The following is a 12,165-nucleotide window of genomic DNA, read 5'->3' on the forward strand; positions in this document are numbered from 1 at the left end:
GGTTGCAAATCAAGATCCAGAAGCACACAGATTTTTCCAATTGCAAGGGGAACTATCTGAGAAAAATGGCAGGGGTGGAGAATCCTAGGCTTACTCTTTTCACAACCAACCAAGGAAAGCAGTTTATTCCCCAGCTTCAGAACCTCACCTCTTGCTGGGTTCTGACCAGGAGCTTCAGCTGCTACCAAAACTGAGAAGTTCTCAGTTGGCTATGACATATGTGAGCCCTAAAATGCCCTTTCACCTGTTAACTATGTGGCCTCTTCTCCCATCAGTAATCCTGATTTTCTGTGGCCTTTGTTCCTATTAGACATAAACGAGTGTGAAAGAGATGCCTGTGGAAATGGGACTTGCCGAAACACGATTGGCTCCTTCAACTGCCGCTGCAATCATGGTTTCATCCTTTCTCACAACAATGATTGTATAGGTATGTGTGCAAAATAACAAGTCACCAAAGGAAGTTAGCTTTCTATGTGTTCTTCACAATTAGCTTCATCTCCTGTGTGCCAGCTTGCTATCTGTTTTTATTAGATGCCTCCTTGTGTATGCCAATCACTTAAGATGCTTGTCAAATATACTGTGCCAGTTAAATGCCAGTCATAATAATACAGCCATTACTTTTATTAAAATGCTCATTAGAGCTATAAGTTTTATGTTTACTATGCTGTGAATTAAATAAATGTCAAAATACATTAAACTGATTAAGTTTGAAGGCATGCACAAGCAATTCTTTATAAACAAATTACAAAACTTAGGAATAATGTCTAGATAGCTTACTGTAACTTATCTTAAAAGAAACAAATAATTACATCTATAAAATCCTCCTTGTGAGACAGGCAATATTTATAAGTAAGGATAATGAACCATATTTTGTGTTGGGCTAGAAACTCAGTTTATATACTTTGGATGGCAAGAGTACTTAACAATAAACTGAGCTTTTTTATGTATTAGTGTTAGTCTTTAAAAATGAAATCTAAAGGAAGATCAAAATAAAACTGATAAAATTCTAATATAAATGATCAATCTGTAAAAAACAGAATTGTGTGATCTTGTTAGATTCGGCAGTTGCTTAAACCTAAGTCTTCTGCAAACTAGATCTTCATTGAAATGTAAGTTTGACTGAGCCATAAAGGCCACCAAAATTCACAGTAAATATTTTCCCCCTTAAAAGGCTTTGATCATTTTTGATCATTGCTAGAATTATGACATATTCTTTGGACCATAACAGGTGTTTTTTTTTTGTTTTTTTTTTTTTGCAGATGTTGATGAATGTGCAACTGGAAATGGGAACCTTTGCAGAAATGGCCAGTGCATCAATACAGTGGGGTCCTTCCAATGTCAGTGCAATGAAGGCTATGAGGTGGCTCCAGATGGGAGAACCTGTGTGGGTGAGTTCTTCCTCCAGAGAGTAAAGGGACAAATCACTCAGAAAGTCATGCAGTCTCTATTACAAGCTGTCCTTCTGGAGGAAATCAGAGTATAATCATATCAATTGTACCCTACGCATATATTACTTAATATGGTACACACACATATATGTGTATCCATGTATTTATACACATATATACACATATGTATATGTGCGTACATCTACATGCACATGTACACACTTTTCCTTCTTTTAAAATTATGTTATAATACTCACAGAGAACAGTGAAACTATTACATTTAGCAGCAAAATTATTCAGTAAAAAACTGTTAATTCTTATATCTTTGCTTTAAAATAGTTTTGGAGTAGACTCTAACAAAAAATTTTGGATGCCCTTAAAAATCTTCATACCCATTATCATTTTATATGCCATACTTTTCTTGAAGTATATAATTTGTGGTAGGTCAGCTACATTGTAAGTGTGTTATAGGACATACCTCTAAAAGCTGATAAAGTTTATTTTTATTGACTTGTGAATTTTTCTTCAAGGTAGAGTTGTGTAGGCTTTAGCGTCATGTGTTGTATTGATTCCAATTTCTTTAAATGTTAAGTGCCTGATGGAAATCATGTCAGTGGGAAACTTTTCTTTTCAGATATCAATGAATGTGTTCTCGAACCTGGAAAATGTGCGCCAGGCACCTGCCAAAACTTGGATGGGTCCTACAGATGCATTTGTCCACCTGGATACAGTCTACAAAATGACAAGTGTGAAGGTAAGAGCACCATCAGTGTTTAGAAGTGAGCACTGTTGGTTAATCCAAAGAAAGTTTTTGTGCAAGTATGATAATACTTTCATTTTGAAACACTTCAGATCAGAAACAGTCCAAGAGCAGAAGTGTGATTTATGACTTTATATTTAGATGGTGAGACTAGAACTTCTAATTCCAAGGTTATCCTTAGTGAAGCTGTTTTGCTCTCTGTGTGTGGGTGGTTATCTGATCTTGACTCTATTCCATTCTGTTTTCATGCAGCTTGTAAAAAATCCTGGATTACATATTTTTAAATGCAGATAAGTTACAACTAAAAATATCTTCCTGATTACAGTTAAAATCATATTCAAGGCTGCATGGATATGGCTATCTATGTCTGTGTTATTCTGACTTAAAGAACAATGGAAATGCTACTATAAATAAATTCTCAATGAAATTCGGAGTATTGCATTCCTCAATACATATTTTACTGCATTAAATGAAGGACATTAATTGCTGGAATTTCCAAAGTAGGGTTGAAAGGATTTTTAAGAAATCATCTAGTGTCTATTCTTACTTTAAAATAGATCTACAGCTCATTCATAATCAGTAAAAATTTTTCTCTACTTTTAACATCATCAAGAAATTTTATTACGGCCTCTTTGGTGGTTAGTCTCAGCACTATGAAGCAATTCCCAGCCACTGCAGCACAAGCTCAACTCCTGGCCAGGGAGCTAACCCACATGGCACAGAAGACCTCTCCGGTCTCACCCTCTGCTCCCCTCAGCAGTGTTTCAGTAGATCAACCTGTTCTGTCTCTGGTGAATCCTTTCACCACCACTCCCCTATCCTGCACCTCTGGCCTACACCCCAGCTCTTGCATGCATGCATAAATAAATAAATCTTTTAAAAATGAAGATATTTTATTGAATATCCAGTTGAAAGCATAGTAAAGTGGTAATATTCTAAATGGAAACATTTAATCAAAATTAAACCTAAATGCAATTAAGAGGATTACATTACTCTAATAAATATTGACTTTCCCCATTCCATGACTAATGAACCATTCCCCTCAAATGAACCAAATGGGAATGTAAGGAAAGAAAAATTACTTCCTAAAAAATCAATATGTCCATTCTACAGTCATTGGTCCCTGCTGCTGAAGTCATCACCTATGGATTAATATCTAGGGAAAGAATATTAGGGAAAGAATCACAGCAATAACAAAAACAAACCAAAAGAAATATTTGAGCATTTTCACAAAAGTTGGCTCTTCTTTTAAGAAAAGTTGGCATGTAGGGGTAAAGGGAGTATGAAAATGGACTAATTCAATCATCATCAACAGTCTAAGTTTATTAACAGGCCACAGGAAACATGATGCAAACTAAATTAAACAGTAACATGGAGTGATAAAGAGGCTGGTTTCACATTATACAGAAAGATAATCACTTTACCTCACACATTTCTAGAATATCTGTTGTGTGGTGTTTATAATATTATGTTAGATAATACAGTTCACTTTCTAAATCCCTCTTAGTTGGGCTTCATGGAAATAGGCTTGCATAAAGTAAACATATTTTGGTATGTATAAACATGGGACACTAAGAGCCCATGTTATGTACTTTGTTGAAATAGGTGTTTTCATAAAAATAGCATCACTTTTTCACTGCAAACTCCTGCTGAAAAGTCAGGGGCAAGATGGGTGGTTGTTTGGAAAGAGTTGCCATACTTTCTCCATCAGGAAAATAGCCATTTAATTTATTAATGAAATCAAGACCATTTTGAGGATGGCACTGTTAATATGGGCCAGATCAATAGACACATGTTAGAAGTCTCGCAGGCAAGCTAGGCCTATGATTACATAATTCTAAGAGTATCAGCTTCCTAATATCTGTCATCAGGATTAGTAAACTGTAAATGAGAGTTAGGAGCTTTATCTTCTGTGATATCTGTAGTTTCTGCTGCTGTACACTTTAAAACTTTAAGAAACTTCTGCTTACTGTTCAATGGAGAAGTCAGATTCTACAGTCTCTTGCTTCTCTCCTAGCTTAGGATGATGTGAATTAATGCAAGTATACCTAATTAGCCAAGCAATTTAGTCTGGGTAAGAAGTGTTTGTTTCTTATTGAGCCCTTAGAAATTACCTGCCCACCCCAAAAATTAATCATTTGCAGATTTCGTTGTTGTAAGAAGTAAATTTTTTAAAAGCCATCATAGATAGCCTAGAGGTTCACTCACAGCATCGTGATACAAGAAATTCTCTCCATATTTGGAAAAGGTTTGAAACTTTGTCCTTCCACATTTTGGGTTTGGTCACCAATGCTGTTGTCTCCACTGTGTTTTGACTTTGACACATGTAATTTTTTTAGATATTGATGAATGTGTTGAAGAGCCAGAAATCTGTGCTTTGGGCACATGCAGTAACACGGAAGGCAGCTTCAAATGCCTGTGCCCCGATGGGTTCTCATTGTCCTCCACCGGAAGAAGGTGCCAAGGTAAGAGCCTTTGAAGGCTCTCAACTTTCATTACTCTGTGTTTGTTTTGGTCTTATTTTTAAGGCATAACAAAACTTTGATTCTCAATGTAAGAGAAGAGGGAGAGTTTTCATTCATCCAGAGGTCTAATGATCACCATATGTCTGAAAGTTCATTTTTTAATTTAAAGTTAAAAACTCATCCATGGAAGTGGAAAAGACCATGCTTAGTGAGATAAGCCAGAAAGAGAAAGAAAAATATAGGATGGTTTCACTCATAGCAGGAGTATAATGGACCAGGCGAGAAAATAACAAGAATAATGAACAACCATATACCAGAGACATTTTGCAGGGGTAGAGTGGGGAATGGGATCAAAAATGGGGGCGTGGGGAGGGAAGTGCACGGGATTATGGTGATGGCATACCGGTGACTTGGAATGGGAAACCCACGGGGATTACAATTGAGATGGAAAAAAAATTTACAAAATGATGTAAAAATAAACTGTTATATAAAAAAAAAACTCATCCATCAAGTTATGGTTACTTGTTCAACTGTCCCAATACTTCAACTTCACTCTCCCCATAAGAACACAGATGCTCCTCAGTAAAGTGTCTTAGTAATGGGTCAACCAGGAGCCACCAAGCACAGCAAAGTGTGAGGGAATGTCAGTTTTACATTCTCTGCCTCAGAAGATGTAACTTGAATAGCTATGAACCTAAGCTTATATTTTCAGACAAAAAAATAAAAATAAAAAGTGCAGACTAAGTCATGTGCTTCTAGAATAAAGTACCCAAGCCTTTCATCACAAGCTTTCTAAATAAATTTGCACTCAGCAGGATTCTTGCTGGGCAGGAGAGCATTTTCAGTAATACTCATGAATTAAAAAGAAAAAATTAAAAGGGAGCCTGAACTTAAGCATAATACAACATATCATATCCCAGAAAACTGTTTAGTTTTTCCTAAATAATGCAATGTTTGTCTCTCTGTTTGTCCAAACTAGTTTAATGAATTAAAACAACAGCACATAAGCACACATATTTCTCCTCTCCCTCCCCTCCATGTTGTTGCATTATTGTTCTAGCTCTTCCCACCTTCCCCTTGGTTATTTCTGTTTTGTTTTGCTGCCATATTACCAAGTATGAGGAAAACTCTGTATCGTATAAGATTCCAAAAATTAGATTTGGAGTTCAGTCCTGCCTTTTTTACCTTAGAACAAGTCAGTTACTCCTTTGGAATCTCAGGTTTCTCATTTAAACAACAGTAATGGCAACTTGCCAACCAATCTGAGTATGTGACAGTTTCTGAAGTTTCACAGAATCTAGTTCTGTGGCCCACATGGATTGGTGGTTGTGGATGAAGTGATGCTTGATTCAAACAAGTATTCTGTTTGTATGGGCCAGACTGGCCAGATAAATTCTAACTCCAGTCATTTGTTTTTGTGTGCCTTTGGCTTGGCCTGACTTTGGAAAGAAAGCAGTGAGAAACCAGGTGTGAATCTGCCTATGTGGCAAGCCAGAGGAAACTCATAGGCAATTAATTCAATTTGCACTGGCCTGTCAAAGATCAAGCTAACACTGCAGGAAGAATCAGCCCAGCTGTGAGCAGCTCTGCCACATGCTCAGGTCCAAGAGACAGAGCCAGAATCGAGGAATGCAAGCAGGGAAAGTGACTTCTGCAGTTCTGATGAAATTTCAGAGGTCAATAAGGGATCCTTGCAGATGGACTGGTAAACAGGCATCCTGGTGAGCCCTAGTTAAAGTATGTGGGTGATCCGGATTCTATTTCTCAATGCAAGGCTCTTGATTAATAAACCAATTGTAGAGAATCACCAAAAACATATGTAAATGCCCCCAGGGCACAGATTTTGTTGGAGCCAAGGAATTAAGAGTTGTGTTTTTCTCATAAGATAACAAATTAGGAGTCAGACTTCTACTGCCTGTGAAATGAGAAAATTGCATGGAACTACAAATAATATTTTTGAAGGACCAAATTTCTTAGGACTCAAGATCAACAGATCTTCCTGCAGGTCACAGAGCCTCTCAATTTACAGAATTCAGTGAAGGGCATTTGTCAGTTAGGCTCACCCTTAACTATCATGTATTTGAGCCTTTATGAAATGCCTAGATTTTTTTTTCTGGGCTTGGGCTAATGGAGTGTTGTTGGGGGCAGAGTTATGGAACAGGTTAGTGATACAATGAAAAGAGAACAAGAATTGCAATATGCAGAGATCTAAATTTAAAAGAAACATTACAAACGAGAAGATAAAAGAGACAGTTAAGTTTTAATCTTGAGACATTTTTGTGAGTGGTCCCTAAATTGTATCTTAAGGGAACTGTAAGAATAAATAATAAAAACCAATAAGCACAAACATTGCATGTGATGGTAAACTTGAAGAAATAAGCAAATCAGAAGGTGGCCTCTGGATTTTATTTTTAAATCTTGAAGCTATTCAGCAAATACTTGGATGACAGACATGCTATAGGATAAGAACGGCTGGCTTTTATTGCTTCTGGCTTTCATTGTAGTTCATTGAAGGTACCTGTTAGGTCCTAACCATTAGCAGAAATGTAATAGAAATTAGGGGGACAATTTACCTAGGGTTGGTGACCATGAAGAGTCTACTGGGAGGTGGGAGACATGAACTGAATTTGACATACCAGAACATGGTAAATATGATTGCTATAGGAATGAGTGAATAAATAGATATTAGATAGATACATACATAGGCATACAGATAAATAAATAGGCAGATAGTACTTTAATTCTTTGGCAGTTCAATTATTTTTACATCATAATCTTTGTCCTCTGTCTCCTTTGTCATAAAATAAAAGCTGGTCATGTTGTCTTAACAGAAATACCTATGACCAACCATTGGGTTGTGTTTTTCCCAGTCCACATAATAACTTGCTACCTGAATTGAAAAACAGTGACAGGACAGGGTAGAACTGGTCAGACTTTTTTTTTTTTAAGGTATCTATGTAATAACTGTAAAATGCATCTTCCCATCCAGAAGTCACTGATGTCAATTTTGAATGTGACAGTGTTGGATTGCATTATTAGTATCAGGTTTTGACTAGAGTAAGAAATATGAAGGTGAAAGCCACATGGATGTGTGCTAGGACTAAAGATCTCAGCTCAGCTACTATGATGTTCACTTAGGACCACTAAGTCCTAAGAGAGCACCCTTCAGGAAATAGATTGCTTCTTATTTACTATTTATACTGTAATGATTTAGTAGGAATGCAACAAAAGTAGGAATGCAACTAAATGTCTTTTGAACTTATGCTACAGATTTGCGAATGAGCTACTGCTATGCAAAGTTTGAAGGAGGAAAGTGTTCATCACCCAAATCCAGAAATCACTCCAAGCAGGAATGCTGCTGTGCTTTGAAGGGCGAAGGCTGGGGAGATCCCTGTGAGCTGTGTCCCACTGAACCCGATGGTATGTCAATCATCTGCCTTTCTCTCTGAGTCTTTCAAAGTAAAGACAAGCCACGAGATAAGCGAGATTGTACACCTTCCAGAAAGTAAGACAGTTTAATGAATTGTAAGCCTAACTAAAATGGTCATGATAGTTCTTTTACTTCAAGAGCTAGTCAGTTATTTTCTTCTGAACTACATTATGAGTCAGAGCTGCCCAAGCTAAAGGCGCAGCAGCTCTGGGCGCCTGTGACGGCTCCGGTTCCGGGGCAGGCTTTGTTCATGGGTTCCAACACGAAGCCTGTGGTGATCTGGCCGTCACAGCGCCCCCTGGAGGAGTTATAGCTAATTGCCGGGGTCGGCTTGCTCATGAGTGTTCTATCTCCCCCACAGAGGCCTTCCGGCAGATCTGTCCCTATGGAAGCGGGATCATTGTGGGGCCTGATGACTCAGCAGTTGGTAAGCAGCCTGAGCTGGATTTTCAGCATTTGCTCCTTTTTTGCATTTTATTTAATTAAATAAATTTACTTTAGTGACATACCATTGTTTTACATTCTCGTTAACTTTTTGACAATATAAGATTTTCTCCTCAGATATGGTCCCAGTAGAGGTCCCCTCCTAGCACCCAGAGATCTCCACCACAGTCTGCGTTTTGGTTTTGGTTTTTTTTAACGCTCTTCATCCGTCTCTTGTATATCATTCCTCAGCTACTTATTTTTCCTATTCATCTTGAAATATTAAGTTCTCTTTTTTGTCTTTTCATGTAGATACTGATGGTAGTCTTGTACTTGTAGATAGCTTATTAATTAGACACTTAAACAACCTTAATATACCATTGTGTTAAAAAAAAAAAAGATCTTCTTATTCACTATTTTTCTTCCCTTGCTTCAGATATGGATGAGTGCAAAGAACCTGATGTCTGTAAACATGGGCAGTGCATCAACACAGATGGCTCCTATCGTTGCGAGTGTCCCTTCGGCTACATTTTGGAAGGGAATGAATGTGTGGGTGAGTAATTAACTGTTTTTTCCCATTGGGGATTTTCCACATTAGAAACTATTTTGTAATTAATTTATATTATTTAATGCTCTGTAGCATTCATACTAGAGAATGAAGTATCACAGTGGAACAGAAAGAAGTATGCTTGTTCATTAGTGTATCATTCACTTAGCAATACTTGCCGAGTCGCCACTGTTACGTGGCACTGTGCTAGGCAATATGGCTATAGTATTAACCGGGACAATAGAAGCCTTCTTTTCATGAACCTTACAGTCTAATGAGGTAGACAGACACTGGGTTGATTAGAAGAGATAGTGGGAAGGACAACACTATAAGGAAAATCTTTGTGAAATTAAAACATATCTATATATAGGTATATAGATATATAGTCAATGGCTCCATATTATTCTCTCATTTTGTAAAAAACAAAATATATCTGAATTTTATAACATTTAGTAATATGAAAGGCAAATGTACACTGTGTAAATTCCTCTTCTTTAAACCTCTTACTAAAATTTCAAAGAATGGCTTTTATGGATGATCTTTGAACTCCTAATTCACACTAATTTTGATTGAATCCAAGTATTACATCTATTTTTCTAAGCTATCCAAAGCAATTCAGTGTAATCTGAGTTAATAATGACACAAATGCTGAGGGTTTGTCTGTGTGCATTAGAAATTGTTCTTTCTATATGGAATCAAAGCATGAAGATTTCAACTGCAGCTGTCAGGGTGGGAACGTGAGGGGATCCTTTTAGCCTGCTTAGTCATAGAATGTAATGTTATGCAGATTAACAAAATGATTTCTAATTATCCTTGAAACGATAAATCAGTGATATTTTGATTTTCATCAACCTCAAGGAGATAGAGTATTCTTAACAGTGCAATGCAGATTTCTAGCAAAATAAAAAGGAAAGTTGTCAACATATTATCTTTGGTATCTTTCATTAGTGGTACACTGTACATAAGAAATGAATACACCCCCACACCCCCCAAGATCTTTCTACCATATCATGTTTCTGACTTCAGACCATAGCATAAGACATAACCCTTGATGATAGCCCATTACTTTTCTGTGCCCTAGAGAGCTAAAACAACAATGTTAATCCTCAGAGTTTCCTTTCCCAAAGGAAGACATTCTCTCCAAGAAATGTGTCAGCACAAGACCGTCAATATTCTACATTAGATGGGTTAGGAGGTGTATACATTTCTTAGACCTCCTTGGGAAGACTTGTTCTGTCTCCACAGTTGTTTAGAGAGATCATACCCTAAATGTATTTCTTTCTAGGCTTTCTCTGGCCAAATGTAAACCACCTGGTTTCAAAAGAATCAACAAAACCTCTTGAATCTCAGTTTTATCCAGTATATTAATTTTGCTTAACCTCTGGTCTCTGATTTTACGTAAGTTTAGTCTTCTATTTTATATCTGGCAAAAATCCAACACATTTAAGTCTTCCTGGAGAATGAGGTAATGTTAGGCCAAACTGGAGATGTATTTCTAGCTTCAAATTAGTGAAAATTTGTTCACTTATGACAGAAGCCTGGTGTTAACCCTTTGAATGCTATTCTCACTTGAAAATTTGCTTCTTCTTCTTAACAAGGAAAACTGGAAAAACTGATGAAGAAGAGCAAGATAAGGGCTAGAAACCATGGTACTATCACTGCTATGCCAGAGCCCCTTAGTAAGACCAACCTCACAGCTATAAATCTGAGATAAGAAATGTGCCCACCTTTCTTGCAAGGACAGAATAAGAATAGAACTAGATATTACAGATCAAAGCACTCTGACAGAATAAAAGGTATTATCTGAATCCAACCTCACTCCTTTCTCAATTTATTATGTTTTAATACCCCCCGGTCACTTATAGATACTGATGAATGTTCCGTGGGCAATCCTTGTGGAAACGGAACATGCAAGAACGTGATTGGAGGTTTTGAATGCACTTGCGAGGAGGGATTTGAACCTGGCCCAATGATGACTTGTGAAGGTAAGCTTCTTAAACATACAGCCATTGTTTACGTGTTCTGGTTGTGGAGATAACAATTTGATGATCACAATTCTTTTGATGAAATAGCACTCAGGTTCTGCTGAGTGTTATGTTTCTATAAATGTAGAATTGAGACCATCTGGGTCCAAAGGGCCCTTCCATCATTTCTGCTCTCCATGCCCTTCTCTGCAGGGATGCAAACAAAGATGTAGGTAACTCACAGCACTCAGTGTGCTGCCTATTTTAAAGCATGGTTGCTGGTGCTTACCTACTATGGGTATTTGGATACAACTTTCATCTGTTTAACTGCCTTTTTTCTTATTTTTCATTTCCTTTTTTTTCTTTTTGCATCTACCATTTTTCCACTTTTTTTTTTCTTCCTTCTTTTCTACTCTTAGATACATCTACACATTGAGATAACCACCAGCACCCTGTAGTCATTGGGGGCCAATCATAGCAAAAGAGGTTGTCCCTACTCTATAAGCATCTGTCGGTATCCCTGGTAGGATGTTTGGAAACAAGGAAGTGGGGAGGGGAGAGGAGATGTCTAGAACTGTGCTTCTTGAGAAGGGCAGACTCCTGGCCAGTCACATCAGCACGTGGGAACATGTCAGATATGCAAATTGTCAAACTTCCTTCCAGATGTTTTGCATGAGAAACTTTAAGAATGGGGCCCAGAAGAACCTGGAGGTGATTCTGAACCACTCTCCATAAAAGGAGAAACAAGAGGAGAATTACAGAGTAAAGTTGATATTAAAGTCCAGCTCTTCATTAGAGATAATGAATGCCTGGTGTGAGAGCCTGGTGTGAGAGCTGAATTTCTAAAATCGTCGATTAAATCATTTCACTGATGTTCTCTGTGGGCATCACTGGCCTTGAAGAAAAAATGGTTATCAAGATTGTCTTTGTAGTCTTGTTTTTCATAAAACACATTTTGATGATTCCAAACTAAAAAATATACAGGAAATGAGGTCTACTCTTATCCATTAATAGTAAAGTCAGTCCCACTTATTTAAAGTGGTAACCGTGGGCATTGGTGTGAACCAAGTATCTCTCTTAAGTGCAAGATGATTGAGAATATTTGCTTGGGCATAAGAATCACTGTTACATCACAAGAACTCCTTTTATATGGGTGGGGGGAGGTGGTTAACGATAATGGCAGGGTCT

General features: G+C 37.4%; 1 protein-coding gene across 1 annotated transcript in view; it reads left to right on the forward strand.

The window, feature by feature from the left end:
- Positions 1-12,165, forward strand: part of FBN1 (fibrillin 1) — a 226,687-nt gene that overhangs the window by 191,986 nt on the left and 22,536 nt on the right. Inside the window, exons 47-54 of the mRNA XM_004687821.2 lie at positions 311-427; positions 1,260-1,388; positions 2,023-2,142; positions 4,488-4,613; positions 7,884-8,033; positions 8,405-8,470; positions 8,903-9,019; positions 10,879-10,998. Coding sequence (XP_004687878.1) covers positions 311-427; positions 1,260-1,388; positions 2,023-2,142; positions 4,488-4,613; positions 7,884-8,033; positions 8,405-8,470; positions 8,903-9,019; positions 10,879-10,998 — 945 coding nt within the window. The remainder of the gene's footprint in view (positions 1-310; positions 428-1,259; positions 1,389-2,022; positions 2,143-4,487; positions 4,614-7,883; positions 8,034-8,404; positions 8,471-8,902; positions 9,020-10,878; positions 10,999-12,165) is intronic.

Source organism: Condylura cristata, unplaced genomic scaffold (genome assembly GCF_000260355.1).
Source record: "Condylura cristata isolate star-nosed mole 26May11 unplaced genomic scaffold, ConCri1.0 scaffold00023, whole genome shotgun sequence".
Classification (NCBI taxonomy): domain Eukaryota; kingdom Metazoa; phylum Chordata; class Mammalia; order Eulipotyphla; family Talpidae; genus Condylura; species Condylura cristata.